Source organism: Leguminivora glycinivorella, chromosome 16 (assembly GCF_023078275.1).
Source record: "Leguminivora glycinivorella isolate SPB_JAAS2020 chromosome 16, LegGlyc_1.1, whole genome shotgun sequence".
Lineage (NCBI taxonomy): Eukaryota > Metazoa > Arthropoda > Insecta > Lepidoptera > Tortricidae > Leguminivora > Leguminivora glycinivorella.
Window position 1 is genome coordinate 13,903,454 of NC_062986.1, and position 18,243 is coordinate 13,921,696.

The window sequence follows — 18,243 nt, forward strand, 5'->3', positions numbered from 1 at the left end:
TATTCAATCCGGGCTAAATCGGGCCTTGTTGAGCAACTGGTGAGTAAGCTTGACTAAGATGTTTTGAAATAATTTGTCGATAAGGACTACCATACTTAGCTGTTGCCTGGGGAAATGTTTCCGTTATAGTCGTGCTAATTTAGAAAATAATCTACTTCCTATTCATGTTACATTCTGAGATATATCTTCGCAAAATCAATTTAATTTAAACCCTGAAATCCATTCTTGAAATTAACGGAGTTAAAAAACGTGGAAACACTGGAAACCATTGTAAAATACAGAGTTTTGTAGCGCAATACGGTTTATTTTAAGTTTCTAATGGGTCGGCAACGCGCATGTGACACCCCTTGAGTTGCAGGACCGTTACCGCTTTCCATCAGGCGAACCGTATGCTTGTTTGCCACCGACGTAGTATTAAAAAAAAAGTAATTTTATCTCGAGGTATATCCCTCGTAAATGTTTTGTTTAACTACTATATATTTTACTGCAACACAGTTGTAAGTTTCTATACAATTTGTTGATGAGATGCAATCGACCTTCCCGGACGTTACGTGTGTACATACAATAGCGAACAGCCGTATTGTATGCGCCGCTCGCTAATCCACCGAATGTGCTTTCACTTGTGTTAGGCGAAAACAATGTGCATATGAATGAGTTACAAAGACAGTGAGACAATCAAATGACATCTTCAATTCAATGATGGTTTATTTTGACCGCCGAATAAATAATACTCTACCTACAGTGTCACAGTCACTAACAAAATATTTGCCTATAGTTTAATATACAGGCACAAAAACATTGAGAAATAGAACACTTATGGTCACACCCTCATTCATCTTAGTTGCGGAGCCCATCAGGTTTCATATTTTGATCCGTAACTTTTTTTATCGTGGATAGAAAATCGCTGATAAACACAGTAAAGCAGTCACTACGGACTGCTATTCCAGAGGTGTTATATGCCCTAAGTCGATCCCTTTAAAGAATTGTATCTACAATCCTTTTTGGGTAAATCTTAAAGTTTTGTCCCTGGAGACGAGAAAGACTTAACTCTTGCATCCTCTTGTGGTATCGTTCCTTTATCCAACCGTTCAATCCTTTATATTAATATCGTTACAAAAAACTTTCTAATAGGTACGCTTTTTAATAGTTGCATATAAAAGGATACCTAATTACTAACAGATGTCGCTTCGCTATAAAGGGGTGTTTTGTTGGATTCGCGGAATCCCCTGGCCAATAATTATTGCGGTCGCCGTAAAGAGACATATGCAGCTTTACATACGTAATTTGGACGCAAGGTAATTATGCAGAACGGTACAACATGTTAATTACCATCAGTTCAAACCTTTCGCTGACAAAGTGTTTCTAACTGGTAGTTGGGGCAGGTGGGGTGGAGACCATAGAGTTCTGCTTAACTAGGGTAGGGTAGCATAATACCTATGTTTTTGTTAGTAAAATACCTAATTGGTGCAAATTCTACGAAGAATATTAGTACCTAGTTAATACCTAAATATTGTTTACAAAGTGTTATTACATAACCACTTTAATTGAATAAACTAAACGAAAGGAAATATAAATTAAGCATTTTTACTCCAAGATCTAAATCAATCAACGAGTAAAAACAAAGACGAGTTCTTGTTAACAATAAACATGATTAAAACAATGACGAACGTTAAACATGTAGGTAAACAAAGTTTCAGCGGTATTTCCCAGCGAAATTAGATCACAGATTGAAAAAAAAAAAACATGCAGATTAAAACAGACTTTTCATTGAAATGAGCCTGAGAATAATATGGCTTACATGGCTCCCAGTCATCACCAATTAAATATGGAGAGACGTGTCAAGAAAGAACACTTCATTTTAAGATTTACAAGCTTCAGACGGGTCAGGGTTACATTCGAGGAACTCTCATTGCCACTGATTCATATTGTCTCATTCACACTTATTTTTGTCGTGTGTTTCAGACACATATAAAGCGTAAGTTATTACTGATTTGTAATGAGTGTTTTTCGGAATGCTGAATGTTGTGGTGACCTAATTGGGAAAAAACAGATTTAACCTAAATACTAATTGGATAAAACTTGGACACAACTATTGCATAAAATTTTGGAAAAGATTTTTAGTTTCACAAAGTATAAATAGGATTTGCTTCATTTAATGTTAATCTCAGTGAAACTTGTTCGAATCTTGATGATTCGATAATATGATCATGAATGGTTATATATCTATGTACTGGGGGACCAGCTAAGATCACAATTGTTTGGGAGTTGTCATATCGAATATATACTATCAAATCACCTTACCTTTACCAAAAGTCTGTACCTTTTTGAGAAATGTTGACCCTTGCGATGTTTGTTGATAATTACATTAATTACATCAAAATATTTATGTTATATTATCAGAATGCTCTGATAATTATAGTAGTAAGTATACCTACTCATATTACATAATCCAATCACCTGAAATAATCTGATAAAGTTATCAACGGACACGGCCGGCAGCTTCGCCCAATAACTGCGTTATCTAAATCCGAGCTGCAACCGTAAAACCACTAATTTGCAACTGATCCTTCAGTATTTTGCCTGCCTTAAAATCGGTAAAATTTTCAGTAAGTATAGCCCGGAGCAAAATAAAAAAAAAAGTACTTAAAAAAACTTTTTTAGTAAGTAAAATAAACAAGTAGGTATGACAACAATAAGATTTATAAGTGCACATGTTGAATCGCTTTCGCAAGGAATCTCTTGGCTGTTAATATATTAATCATGAGGAGTGCCGTGGATTGCAGGAAAGGATTAAGAAAGAAATGCTTGAAGTAACAAGGTAAATTGTGAAAATATATTAACGCCTTTGTTTTTAACTTAATAGTGTTTATGGTAGGTACTCGGTAAAAATAATTACTCGTCACAACGATTTCCTACCTATAATCGTCATGTCTTCGACATACCGATCAACATGCGCCCAATGGTCAGGTTCAATATTGATCGCAATTGAGCATTTCTTTTTTTTTGCCAATAAAAAATTTTTGATTGTTTTGGGAATTTTAGGTCAATTGTACTCAGAATCACGAGTACTTTCAATCTCACTGGGAGACAAAAAGTGTCGCAGAGTTTCCATACATTTTTGTTACTTTCCTCTTTTGTTACCCCATACAACATGTACGGAAAATGGTAACAAAATAAGAAAAAATCGTATGGGACAATTTTTTTAACTACTAGGATCGAAAAAGCTAGTAATTCTGAATAGAAATAGCATATTTTTTTCAAAAATATCACACTTCATAAAAGTGGCAAAAAAAAAAAAAAAAAAAGAAATGCTGAATTACGAGTCCGCCTGGATTCAGGGCATGAGATGTGTTGACCGGCTATCACTAGGCGACACTTTATAAACCGAATCAAAGATTGGTCGTAGGTAATTAGATTTACAGTAGGTATAAATGTATTTTTGAATGCCTCTTAATGCTCAAGACTCTACTTTTAGAACCACTCGCTAAGCTCGAGGTTTAATATTAAATCTTTCACTTGTTTGCTATCAATATTACTGCATATTTGTAGCAGATACTGCAGCCCCTTTGGCACAACTTGCCTCAAGCGCGACTTCAAGTATGGGGCTGACAGGTGGGCACAGTTTTTATCCCTAAGACTAAACAATAAAAACATTATCTTCGTGTGTTGCTTGGGCAGTTCTATCATTAGATATCGTCACTATTTTTAAAAAAACTTGTATCTTCGTCTGTCAATGAAAAGAAAATTGTAGTAAGTATGTATGGAATGCATATAGACTTACTGCGTTTTAACTTTGAGGAGCAGCGTGAGATACGAGATTTTTTCAAAGTAGTGACGATATGTATAGTTCGTTCCCGTCACATAAATCATTCAGTTATTCGTGTTATAAGAATACAATGTTTCGTATCGATTGCTACACTTATTCTTTTTAACTTCGCTGAAAGGGAAGTCGGTAAGAACTACAACGTGTTTCCGGTATCACTCAAAACCTCAGACACCCCAACTGATTTTTATTTTTTAAACTCATCTAGAGTATTTATCTTTCAATCTGATGGTTACTTTTTTTAAATTGAATTTTTAGATTTCTGTACAGCTCTACACTCAATAAAATAATTGCTAACTACCATCATAAACCATAAAACTATTTATTTGTGTACGTTACTGCAACGACATAAGGTTTATCAATAGACAGCTAAGATGTCATTGTAAAACACATTAAAGCTTTGTCACAGTAAACTTCAAATTGGACAGGTAATCGCACTAAGCAAATTTAAACCCAATATTCAGAATGACAAGGTTGTAATTAGGTACGAGTTCAATTTGTTATGACATAAGATAAACATTAAGATTAAACTGACAAACAACGTCAAACTCGTAGCGGAAAAAATAATTGCCCAAGTAACCAGCCAGTATTAATACCCCTAAATACTGAAAAAGGTAAACAACCTCTAGCAATGCGATATACACAATGTTGTATTACGAGTACAATAGAATAGGCACGTAAAAAATAACTAATCATACTAATTTAAATAAAAATATTACCCCCATCAAGATATAGCTCAATCGATTCTACTCTCGATTCTGAACAAACGGTTTTCAGGTTTTTAGTGTTAAGTTAGCGGTGTATATTGAAATTGTCATGTCACGTCATATATCGTTGGCTTCTGCATCCTGTATGTACCTAGAGCAGAGCTTAAACATCTGGGTACCTAGCCAACTGCACAAACGCTAACAAAGCGTAAGCGATTAGGACGTTGGCTAGACTAGACACGGTACACTGAACCTTATCCTGTAAAGCAGCGGTTCTCAAACTTATTTTCCCATGGAACCCTTTTGGAAAGCAAATTGTCTGTCGGAACCCTTAAATTAAATAAATAAAAAAAATAGTTTATAGCAACCTTTATTAACCCCCGACGCAAAAACGGCGGGGTGTTATAAGTTTGACGTGTCTGTCTGTCTGCGGCATCGTAGCGTAGCTCCTGAACCGATGAACCGATTTGGATTTAGTTTTTTTTTTGTCTGACAGCTGAGTAAGTCGGGAGTGTTGTTAGCCATGTTTCATGTAAATCGGTCGAGTATGTCGCGGTCGGGGTTTTTTTCAAAATTTTAATTTTGTGGTTAGGTTATTTTAATAAGTCTTAATCATAATAGTAAAATGTAATCACTAGATTCTAATGTGAGGTATTACATGGAACTGTTTTTATTTTTACGATTGGGGAATCTTTGGTTGTATGGAAGAGAGCTGAAGTCGCATATCAGTCAACCAAAAATTCACACGGAGCCCCCAGAGAGGTTTTGCGGAGCCCTAGGGCTCCGCGGAGCACACTTTGAGAATGGCTGCTGTAAAGCTACTTATTTACGTCCAAATACCCATTTTTCTATTTTGTGTCATAAATGTCATAATCTCCCTTAGGGTCACTTGCACCAACGAAAATGGAGGGAACCCTCCATTTTATATGGATTTTGACAGATGACAGCCCACTAACCCTGAGTTAAGTGGTTGGTGCAAGTGGGCCTTATTCATATAAATAGCCGAGTTACCCTAATGAAAATATAAATAAAACCGAAATGACAACCTCCAGCATCAGACGAAGCTCTCCTTGCGGCTGACTCATGGCTATATCGGGCCCTCACCTCACCCACTCCAAGCATCTTAAATTGCAACGTCTGCATTCGGAATAAATTGTGAATTTTTCAATAAAAGGTACCACATTGTCGCAATACGCTTCAAAAAGGTAGTTTGTATAAAGTTTCGAGTCTTTACGGCAAGTGGCAATGTGGTATCTTTTACTTGAGAATGTCACAAATTAGCCTCGATCCTGTAGAAAGCTGCATTCTGCATGTCAACGTTATGCATTCGAGAATCTCAATATAATTACATGGTCCCGTTTATAAATTATTTATAAGTCGGCGTTTTTAAGTACAGGGTCCCGTATTGTATCTGAATTGGATTCTTGCATGAATATGTACCAATGCAATGAAGTATGTGATTTGTGCACAGATTGTGCACTTGCCATTGAATTTATCTTTATTGACAAAGAAAAAGAGCGGGTGTAGATCATTTTGGCAGTCTTAACATGTTACCTTCTTCTGCTAAGTACTACATTTGTTGATTGCGTGCACCGCAATACCAACAACATTAGTTACCTTCATTTAAGATTAATCATATTTTCCCCTCACTAGCTCGGAAACACGTGTTTTGTCCTTTAATACCAGCGGGTAAAAACGCATTTTATCCACTAGTGGGTAAAGTAATTTGACCTTGAATAAAGTCAAATTAACTGCTTTAAAATTGATAAAAGTAGGTGAATCTAGTAATAAAGATGATTTACCACCTGTGGAACTACTGGAAGCAGTGATAAACGCATTTTTTGCGTTGTAGTTTCCTCGCTATAGTGAGGGGAAAAGTTTTGTGTTACACTCGGGTGCAAATGTATTTTACTTCTCGTGTGTTAAAAAACTCACAAGTTCAGGATTCTATTCTCGAACCACTCGCTTCGCTCGTGGTTCAACTATAGAATCCTTTCACTTGCTCGTTTTTCAATTCCACACTCGGCGTTAAAATACAACTTTGCCCCCTTGTATAACAAATAACTATTTCAAATTCATAATTACGTAATATTTTTATTATGTTTACTAAACGGAAATAACTTAAGCTTTACTCTGTGCTTTGTTCAAGCCGCAAGCCAAACGATGAATCATAAAATGCATAATTATTTTTAACCTTGACCAACTGACTGGCCTTTCAGTAGGTAAATAGGTAGGTTTATTGTTTAAACCCCTTCTAAGAGTAAAAGTAGGCATCTATCTGTTTAGATTTTTCTGTTCTTCGTACATACTGCCTAATGCGACCCGCGGCGTGTAGCGATATTAAAGGAAGTTGCCACTTTCTATTACTTATCGAATAACATAAAGCTCAGGGTGGCTAGCCGAATGGCACAATCGCTCACGAAACGCTCACGAAACGAAGCGCTAGTAGATAATATCTATCTCTATCGCGCTTGCGTATTGGCGCGACAGAGCCAGCGGCGTATCGCTTTCGTTTGGCGTCGGAGAAATGCCATTCGGCTACGGGGCCTGGTAATAAGAAAGCCTCATACTTATTAAACATTATTGCGTATCCAGCATCTAGATCAACTTTAATCGTCAAATTTTTGAGTTGACATCTTATTGCAAAATGCATGTGGGATAACACATTATTGCGTATCAGGGTGCGTAGCCGAATGGCACAAACGCTCACGAAACGAAACGCTAGTAGATATCTAATATCTATCCCTATCGCTCTTGCGTATTGGCTTGACAGAGCCGGACTACGTTTCGTTTTCGTTTGGCGTCGGAGAAATGCCATTCGGCTACGGGGCCAGCATCCTTTGTCGACCTCAGTTTCGTGTGATAGTATACAGCACGACCACAGATGATTTTATTATTTATGTTGCGGTACAAATTCATGAAAAAAATGTACTTTTTTGTACTTACTTTAAAAAATTACCCTTATGGTTTCGAAGTTTCGACATATAGGCCGTGGTCATGCTAAGTAGGTATATACTCCCTGGCACGGCCACACTATATTTAATGATTTTTTAAATTTCTGTTGTGGTACAAAATAGTACATTACGTTACGATACAAATGCGTAAAAAAGGAAGTTCGAAACGAGTGGCGATAAATTAAAACACGACCGAAGGGAGTGTTTTAAATCGACACGAGTTACGAATTTCCTTTTCGCACGTGTATCGTACGACGTTTTTCAGTACAGATGACCCTCCGAAGTTTCGACCTGTGATATAATGAACCACTTCTCGCACTAGTGCGTAAAAAAAAACACCATCTGTACTGAAAAAGTACATTTTTTTCGTGAATCTGTACCGCAACAGAATCAATAAAATCTTCCGTGGTCGTGGTGTATAGTATCACACTCGGTTTCGCCTCGACCGGTGATTACACTAATAGCTGATTACAGTGATTACGTACATTTCTTACATTTCTACTTACCTGCCTACCTAGGTCTGTTATAGATTATTGAGCCCCGTCTCACCTTAAGAATTTAGGGGTTCAAAGTTCAAATGTTCCTTCCCCAGAGGGATGGCATTATTTATGTAGGCAGTTGCCAGGCGACGGCAGTAGGTCACGCGGTCGTTGCTATTAGGACGTTCATCACGACTGCTAACCAGCTGAATTGCACTGTTAAACGACATCCCTGCTTGCGCAACTGTTGGTTAAATGGTTACTGTTTGGATGACATTAGGTATTCAAATGTTAAAAATGGTTTAATTATTAATAAGGCATGTGATCTGAAAGGTCAAGTTTATACCCAAATATGTTTAAAAAAAGTATAGTCAACCAATTGGAAGCCTAGGCCACTCTACAACCATGTCAAAATGACAAGTAGTAAGAGATTTCTTACAATTTTGGTTTGATTGGTTGACTGTACCTTCATTATAAGTATAGGTCGTAGCAGATATCATAACTTTTCTAGTAATTTTGGTGCAGCATTGTCGGGTTAAAGGAATATATGTTTGAAGCCAGCTAGAATAGGATTAATGACAGTAAAATGAGCTTTAATTGATGATCATCTACCTAGACAACACAATGTACCTATGAATTCCTATATTTCTACCATGCTGCCCCGAAATTGCTGTAAAAGTTACGATGTCTGGTCGAAGTTCAGATTAATTACTAAGCATTTCGTGACCTGGTCTACCCTGCTTAGTTGAAAGCTGCACTTGCTCAAAAATACATAATTGGGACAGTAATAAAACACGGTTCGACACTAGTTTGGATAGCCTGAATCTGTCTAGGTACGTGCTATACGTAGTTAACGTAGTTAGTTTGAACTCGATTTTCAGCCAAAGCCCGGAGCGCGGTATACGGCAGTGCGCGGCTCGCCTCTCGGCTGAAGACACGGCACGACAAAACGTTTTCAAATTTATTCCGAATCGTAATAAATGTATTGAAATACGTATTGCGTATGAGATTTATGTGAACGTGAAACACAGCTTTTTTTTAAAACGGGGTTTAGATACTTATTTTTGGTACAAAGATGAGAGTTACAAAGCTATCGTATTGGCTGTACGTAAGAGTTTGTTATTGCCGGTGTGTTTCGTACTCGTAAGAGCGGCGGGAGGCGAGGCGAGCGCGATGGACGCGTGCGATGGCCGAACCGCTGACGCTGCCGCCTCTGCCGCCGCCCCGACGTTTCCATATCTCACTGCATCCTTACCGTGTCAAAAGGTGTGACGTTGAACATAATTTTCGACGACAGTGCATGCATGTTAAATTAATGCTGAAAAAAGAAATATTGAAATTGTTTTAATAAAAGAATTGTTTCATCTTTCAGGCGTCACCGCTGCCCACACAACGATGTCCCGGAGCCATTGTTCGATGTGGCGCACACGACGAGCGTGGTCTCCGCGTACAAGCAAGACTACGACGAGAAGCACGTCAGCCGCACCACCGCCGTCCACCACGAGGACCATCTTCGCCTTGAGGGCGATTTCCAGAAGCCCGAGCGCCAAGAGTGGCACCCGGCCGAGCGGCCCAAACCCACCAAACCAGAGGACAATCTTAGACCCGAGGGCGATTTTGAGAAGAGGCGTCCCGAAGAATGGCGTCCCGGCGACAGAGCTCCCGTGAAACGGCCAGAAGACAACCTCAAACCAGAGGGTGAGTTTGAAAAACGCCGTCCTGATGAATGGCAACCGGGAGACCGTGCTCCTGTCCGCAAGCCTCAGGACAATCTTCGCCCCGAAGGCGATTTTGAAAAACGGCGCCCGGAGGAATGGAAGCCTGGGGACCGTGCTCCCGTTCGTCGTCCCGATGATAACTTAAGGCCGGAAGGCGCCTTTACCACTCCTGAAAAAGAACAATGGCGTCCAGCAGAAAGGCAGAGGCCGAAAAAGCCAGAAGACAATTTGAGACCTGAGGGCGAGTTCACTTCTCCCGAGAAAGAGCCCTGGCAGCCTGCCGATAGGCAGAAACCCAAAAAGCCAGAGGACAACCTTAGACCAGAGGGTGACTTTGAAAAGCGACGTCCTGAGGAGTGGCGCCCGGGAGATAGGGCTCCAGTACATAAGCCCGAGGATAATTTAAGACCCGAAGGAGAATTCACTTCACCTGAGAAAGAACCTTGGCGTCCAGCTGAGAGGCAGAAGCCTAAGAAACCAGAAGACAACTTAAGGCCTGAAGGTGATTTTGAGAAACGTAAACCCGAAGAATGGCAGCCAGGTGACAGAGCTCCGGTACGAAAACCGGAGGATAACCTCAGACCAGAAGGTGATTTCGAAAAACGCCGACCAGAAGACTGGCAGCCAGCGGACCGACAAAAACCCAAGAAACCCCAAGATAACTTGAGGCCAGAAGGATATTTCGAAACACAGAAGCCTGATGAATGGCGGCCCGCTGAACGCCGTGAACCAACGAAGCCTAAAGATAACCTCAAACCTGAAGGTGACTTTGAAAAACCGAAACATGATGAATGGCGGCCGGCTGAAAGGCAGACTCCCAAGAAACCGCAAGACAATCTCAGACCTGAAGGTGATTTCGAAAAGAGAAGACCTGAAGAATGGCAACCAGGTGACCGAGCCCCAGTCCGTAAGCCAGAGGATAATTTGAGGCCTGAGGGAGATTTCGAAAAACGCCGACCAGAGGATTGGCAGCCTGCTGATAGACAGAAACCTAAAAAACCTCAAGATAATCTGAGACCGGAAGGTGATTTTGAAACCCAAAAGCCCGATAAATGGCGCCCCGCTGAACGACGTGAACCAACTAAGCCGAAAGATAACCTTAAACCTGAGGGTGATTTTGAAAAACCTAAGCACGAGGAGTGGCGTCCAGCTGAAAGGCAAACTCCTAAGAAACCCCAAGATAATCTCAGGCCAGAAGGTGAATTTGAATCTCCAAGGCACGAGGAATGGCGTCCTGCAGAAAGACCAGAAGTTAAGAAGCCGAAAGATAATTTAAGACCTGAAGGTGAATTTGAAAAACCCAAGCATGATGAATGGCGGCCAGCTGAAAGACAGACTCCCAAAAAACCGCAAGATAATCTCAGACCAGAGGGAGACTTCGAAACCCAAAAGCCCGATCAATGGCGTCCGGCGGAACGTAGAGAGCCTACCAAACCCAAGGACAACCTCAAACCAGAAGGCGACTTCGAGCAGCCAAAGCATGATGAGTGGCGTCCAGCAGAGAGGCAGACTCCTAAAAAGCCTCAAGATAATCTCAAGCCTGAAGGAGACTTTGCTCAACGCCAGCCTGAAGAGTGGCGCCCGGGCGACAGAGCTCCAGTGCGTCGTCCCGAAGACAACCTTAAGCCAGAAGGAGAATTCACTTCTCCTGAAAAAGTACCTTGGAGACCGGCAGAACTACAGAAGCCCAAGAAACCGGAAGATAATCTGAAACCTGAAGGAGAATTCACATCTCCGAAAAAAGATGAATGGAGACCGGCAGAGAAAGCTGTAGTGAAGAAGCCAGAAGACAATCTTCGACCCGAAGGAGAGTTTACCAAGAGAACAACAGACTACACGGTTGTGACTGGCGAGAGGGCTGAAATAATACGCCGCACCGATAACATCATCACTGAAGGAGAATTCACAGGTAAATCCATATTATTCCATATATCATCATTAAACACACCAAAAAATATTTTTGAATAATTTCATTTCTAAATTACTTATTGAAGTGAAATATTTCTTAATTAGTAGATTAAATTTGGGATCGACGTTTCCTTCAATACAAGTTCCACCAATACCAAAACCTTATTGAAGTATTTTAAATACGCTTAGAACCATCTAAGAAAGTATCTGTATCGGTTTAAACTTGGTTTTTTGAAACATTAAATTAATTGGTTTTCTTTTTCAGATACCACTACGTCTCGCACCGAATACACAGTAAAACCAGTGGAAAGACCAAAACCTGTACGACGCAACACTTGGACAAAGATCGAAGGAGAAATGACCACAGATACAACATCAAAATCTGAATACATCGACTATACAGACATCGTTGAAAGAACTGTTATATCTACGAAGAAAACGGACAATTTGATTCAAAAGGGTGAAATTGACTTCGTTACTTCTAACCAAGAAGATTATACGCAAAAAATGACTCCAGTGGAACGTCCCCAAAGACGTCGCACTTGGACTAAAGAAGATTTTGAGAAGTTTTATTCAACAGATGACCTGCAAAAAGTTACGACAACACAAGAAGAATACAGGACATATGAAGAAACTGACATCAGACAGCAACAGATTATCAGGAAAGATAACCTCCACATGGAGGGAACGTTTGAAACTCACACTGTGTCTCATGATGCTTATCAAGGCCCTGAGCTGACTGAAAGGCCAAAACAGAAGAAGCCAATAGACAATCTTCGGCCTGAAGGTGAATTTGAGACTCCTAAGCAAGACAAGTGGCGTCCCGCTGAGCGACGAGAAATTACTAAGCCAAAGGACAACCTGAAACCAGAAGGAGAATTCGAATCACCCAAACACGAAGAGTGGCGTCCCGCTGAAAGGCCAGAGGTGAAGAAACCTAAGGATAACCTGAGACCAGAAGGCGATTTTGAAAAACCAAAACATGAAGAATGGCGCCCCGCCGAACGTCAAACGCCTAAGAAACCACAAGACAACTTGCGCCCCGAAGGAGATTTTGAAACACAGAAGCCCGATGAATGGCGTCCTGCTGAACGTCGTGAGCCGACAAAGCCTAAGGATAACCTCAAACCGGAGGGTGAATTTGAAAAACCTAAACACGACGAATGGCGTCCGGCAGAGCGACAAACTCCAAAGAAACCGCAGGATAATTTAAAACCTGAAGGTGAATTTGAATCTCCTCGGCACGAGGAATGGCGTCCAGCTGAGCGGCAAACTCTCAAGAAGCCTCAAGATAATTTGAGACCTGAGGGCGATTTCGAGACTCAAAAACCAGATCAGTGGCGTCCAGCGGAACGCAGAGAGCCAACTAAACCTAAGGACAACCTCAAACCAGAGGGAGAATTCGAGCAGCCGAAGCACGAGGAGTGGCGCCCAGCCGAGCGTCAAACTCCGAAAAAGCCTCAAGACAATCTGCGCCCTGAAGGTGATTTCGAGACTCAGAAACCCGATGAATGGCGTCCTGCCGAACGTCGTGAGCCGACAAAGCCCAAAGATAACTTAAAACCAGAAGGTGAATTTGAAAAGCCAAAACATGACGAGTGGCGACCAGCCGAGAGACAAACTCCTAAAAAGCCCCAAGATAATCTAAAGCCTGAAGGTGAATTTGAGTCACCCAAGCATGAGGAATGGCGCCCAGCGGAAAGACCTGAAGTTAGAAAGCCAAAAGATAATCTTAAGCCTGAAGGTGATTTCGAGACGCAAAAGCCTGACCAGTGGCGTCCTGCTGAACGTCGTGAACCGACAAAGCCTAAAGATAATCTTAAACCTGAAGGAGACTTTGCGACTCAGAGGCCCGAGGTATGGCGCCCTGCTGAACGTCGTGAACCTACTAAGCCTAAAGATAACTTAAAACCAGAGGGTGAATTTGAGAAACCGAAGCATGACGAATGGCGTCCAGCAGAACGCCAAACTCCTAAGAAACCGCAAGATAATTTAAGACCAGAAGGTGAATTCGAGTCTCCGAAGCACGAAGAGTGGCGCCCTGCCGAACGACCTGAAGTGAAAAAGCCAAAGGACAATTTAAGGCCTGAAGGAGATTTCGAGACTCAGAAACCCGATGAATGGCGCCCCGCTGAACGTCGCGAGCCTACTAAACCTAAGGACAATCTGAAACCAGAGGGTGAATTTGAAAAACCCAAGCACGACGAATGGCGTCCGGCTGAGAGACAGACTCCTAAGAAACCTCAAGATAACTTGAAACCGGAAGGAGACTTTGAACAACCGACACATGAGGAATGGCGACCAGCAGAAAGGCAGACTCCTAAAAAGCCACAAGACAATCTGCGACCCGAAGGTGACTTTGAAACTCAAAAACCAGACCAATGGCGTCCCGCTGAACGTCGTGAACCTACTAAACCTAAGGATAACCTTAAACCCGAGGGTGACTTTGAGACACAAAAACCTGATGAGTGGCGCCCCGCTGAACGTCGAGAGCCAACCAAGCCCAAAGACAACCTGAAACCTGAGGGTGAATTCGAAAAACCCAAACACGATGAGTGGCGTCCCGCCGAGAGACAAACCCCTAAGAAGCCCCAAGACAACCTAAAACCAGAGGGCAAATTTGAGCAGCCCAAACACGAAAAATGGCAGCCCGCAGAACGCCCAGAGGCGAAGAAACCCAAAGACAACCTTAAGCCTGAGGGAGATTTCGAAACTCAGAAGCCAGAGGAATGGCGCCCCGCGGAGCGCCGCGAACCGACAAAGCCTAAAGATAATCTGAGACCTGAAGGTGAATTCGAGAAACCTAAGCATGACGAATGGCGCCCAGCGGAGCGGCAAACTCCTAAGAAGCCGCAAGATAATTTAAGACCAGAAGGTGAATTTGAATCTCCAAGGCACGAGGAATGGCGACCTGCGGAGAGGCCAGAAGTTAGAAAACCAAAAGATAACTTAAGGCCTGAAGGTGAGTTTGAAAAACCCAAGCACGACGAATGGCGCCCTGCTGAGAGGCAGACACCTAAAAAACCTCAAGACAATCTGAAACCTGAAGGTGACTTCCAACAGCCTAAACACGAGGAGTGGCGTCCGGCCGAACGCCAAACACCGAAAAAACCTCAGGATAATTTACGCCCTGAAGGAGATTTCGAAAAACCAAAACATGACGAATGGCGACCAGCAGAGAGGCAAACTCCTAAAAAGCCTCAAGATAATCTCAAGCCCGAAGGTGAGTTTGAGTCACCCAAACCTGAGCAGTGGCGCCCTGCGGAAAGGCCCGAAGTCAGGAAACCAAAGGATAACCTCAAACCCGAAGGTGACTTCGAGACACAAAAGCCTGATCAATGGCGCCCCGCTGAACGCCGCGAGCCGACTAAACCTAAGGACAATTTGAAACCAGAGGGTGAATTCGAAAAACCGAAGCACGATGAGTGGCGTCCGGCTGAAAGGCAAACACCCAAGAAACCTCAAGACAATCTTAAGCCTGAAGGTGAATTTGAGCAGCCGAAACACGATAAATGGCAACCCGCTGAACGCCCGGAGGTCAAGAAACCGAAAGATAACTTGAAACCAGAAGGAGATTTTGCGACACAAAAACCAGATGAATGGCGCCCTGCAGAACGCCGAGAACCAACTAAGCCTAAAGATAATCTGAAACCAGAAGGTGAATTCGAGAAACCAAAACACGACGAATGGCGTCCTGCTGAAAGGCCTGAAGTTAAGAAACCTAAGGATAACCTTAAGCCGGAAGGTGAATTTGAGAAACCTAAGCACGATGAGTGGCGCCCAGCTGATCGTCAAACTCCCAAGAAACCGCAAGATAATCTCCGACCCGAAGGCGATTTCGAAAAGCCCAAACATGACGAATGGCGTCCGGCTGAAAGACCTGAAGTTAAAAAACCGAAAGACAACTTACGACCTGAAGGAGAATTCGAAAAGCCCAAACATGATGAATGGCGTCCAGCGGAACGCCAAACACCTAAGAAGCCTCAGGACAATCTAAAACCTGAAGGTGAGTTTGAAACTCCTAAACATGACAAATGGCGCCCTGCCGAAAGGCCTGAAGCTAAGAAACCGAAAGACAACTTGAAACCTGAAGGTGAATTTGAAAAACCTAAACACGACGAGTGGCGGCCTGCTGAAAGGCAAAAACCTAAAAAACCTCAAGACAATTTGCACCCAGAGGGCGAGTTCCAAAACCAAAACACGATGAGTGGCGGCCAGCAGAAAGGCCCGAAGCTAAAAAGCCTAAAGATAATCTAAGACCTGAAGGTGACTTCGAAAAGCCAAAGCATGATGAGTGGAAGCCTGCTGAACGGCAGACACCTAAAAAACCACAGGACAACCTCCGTCCAGAGGGAGAATTCGAGACTCCAAAGCAGGATAAGTGGCGGCCAGCAGAAAGACCAGAAGTCAAGAAGCCGAAAGATAACTTAAAACCTGAAGGAGAATTTGAAAAACCAAAACACGATGACTGGAAGCCTGCAGAAAGACAAACTCCTAAAAAACCTAAAGACAATCTCAAGCCTGAAGGTAAGTTTGACAGGCCAGAAAAACCAAAACCATTGCCTGCAGGCGAAAGGCTAGTTCAGAAGAAACCTGAAGATAACTTAAAGCCTGAAGGTGACATGGAAGTTGTGCGTCGAAGTGATTACACAGCCACCCGTGGTGACCGCGTAGACGTTGTCAAACATGAAGATCACCTTAAAATGGAAGGAAAAATTGATGTCCATCGTTCTCGGGACGACTATAAACGAATTGAAAAAACAGAAAAGGTGGTGATCACGAAACATGAAGACAATTTGAGAACTGAAGGAGAATTTATTGACCTACAAATCCGAAATGATTACTCTGCTACTAAGGGCGAAAGAGCAACCGTGGTTAAACCTCAAGATAACTTGAAACCTGATGGCAAATTTTATAGACCTGAAGCCGTACCTTCTCAACCTGCTGAGAAGCGCAAACCTTTTAAATATGTTGACAACATTACTATTGAGAAAGACACTGATATCAGGCGAAACCAACACCTAGAGCGAGTTGACATAATTAGAAGAGAGGATAACCTAAAAATAGAAGGTGAATTTGTTGACCTGAAACAGAAAAATGATTACACAGTTGTTACAGGTGAGCGTGCTGCCATTGTGAAACATGAAGATAACTTAAAGATGGAAGGAAAAATGGAAAATATCCGATCTTCAGACACTTACCGAGTGGTTAAAGGGCAAAGAGTGAAGTTGACTCGCAGAGAAGACAACCTTAAAATCGAAGGAGTATTTGAAGATCACGTTCGTAGAAATGATTATAGTGTAACAAAAGGGGAAAGATCAGCTATTGTCTACCATCCAGATAATTTGAAACCTGAAGGTCAGTTTGAAAAGAGACCCGTGGAAGAACCTGTTACTGGTGAAAAAAGGACACCTATAAAGGGCACAGATAATTTGAAACCAGAGGGTGATTTTGACAGACCTACTAAACCGAAATGGGAATCTGCGGAACGACCGGATGTTGTCAAACCTCGTGACAATTTGCATCCTGATGGCGAATTTGATAGACCGGCGAAGACGAAATGGGTTCCAGGTGACAGACCAGATCAAGTTAGACCAGTGGATAACTTGCACCCTGACGGAGAATTCCAAGATAGGCCCAAAGAGCGCTGGCAACCTGGAGAAACTCCATCACAGGTACGTCCAAAAGATAACTTGAAGCCAGAAGGTGACTTCGATCGTCCTCAACGACCAAAATGGCAAAAGGGTGAAAGACCCGAACAAGTCAGACCGACAGATAATCTGCACCCTGAAGGAACATTCCAGGACAAGCCTAAGGAACGTTGGCAACCTGGAGAAACACCATCGCAAGTCCGCCCAAAGGACAATTTGAAACCGGAAGGGGACTTTGACCGTCCAGACCGTCCAAAATGGCAGAAAGGCGAGAGACCAGACCAGGTTAGACCAACAGATAATTTGCATCCAGAAGGCAAGTTCCAAGATAGGCGAAAGGAAACCTGGCAGCCAGGAGAAACTCCATCACAAGTTCGCCCGAAGGATAACTTGAAACCTGAGGGTGACTTTGATCGCCCAGAACGGCCAAAATGGCAAACTGGAGATCGGCCTAGTGCTGTTAAGCCAAAAGACAACTTGTACCCAGAAGGTCCGCATGCACCAACAACCGTGAATAGAACCAGCTCTAAACAGACAAACGAGTTCGCAAGAAAAACAACAGAATCGGAAACAATTACTGGCCAAGATATTACGAGCCTCGATTCCAAACGTACGAATATTGTCAAACATGACACCGCAACACGCCGGGATGATACAACACATGCAACTCATTCGGAATCACATCTGCAAAAATCAAGTGCTCATAGTGAACACTCAACCGTTACAAATATTCAATCGGGAACTCACGTGACGCATTCGAACATTACTTCACAAAATCTAATTGATCGCACGGATTCACAAAACAATGTCGATAAAACTACATTAATACGTAAACACGACGGAACTGGGAAAGACACAGATCGTTCTGTTGTTAAACACGTGGACAAAAATATGGTCAACAAGCTTGATTCTAAGAATATTAAAAACGTCCAGTCTTCGACCTCGTCAACTACAAAGACAATGAAGCAAGTTACAGAAAAGAAACTTGTGGGCGGAAAATGGG

At 42.2% G+C, this 18,243-nt stretch overlaps 1 protein-coding gene across 1 annotated transcript in view; it reads left to right on the top strand.

Annotated features, from left to right (window-relative positions):
* The window catches only part of LOC125234833 (titin), a 41,022-nt gene extending 25,044 nt beyond the window's left edge, over positions 1–15,978 (top strand). The window contains exons 3-4 of the mRNA XM_048141247.1: positions 9,336–11,590; positions 11,855–15,978. Of these exons, the coding sequence (XP_047997204.1) occupies positions 9,336–11,590; positions 11,855–15,846 (6,247 nt within the window). The 3' untranslated portion in view covers positions 15,847–15,978. The remainder of the gene's footprint in view (positions 1–9,335; positions 11,591–11,854) is intronic.
* Positions 15,979–18,243: the final 2,265 nt, after the last annotated feature.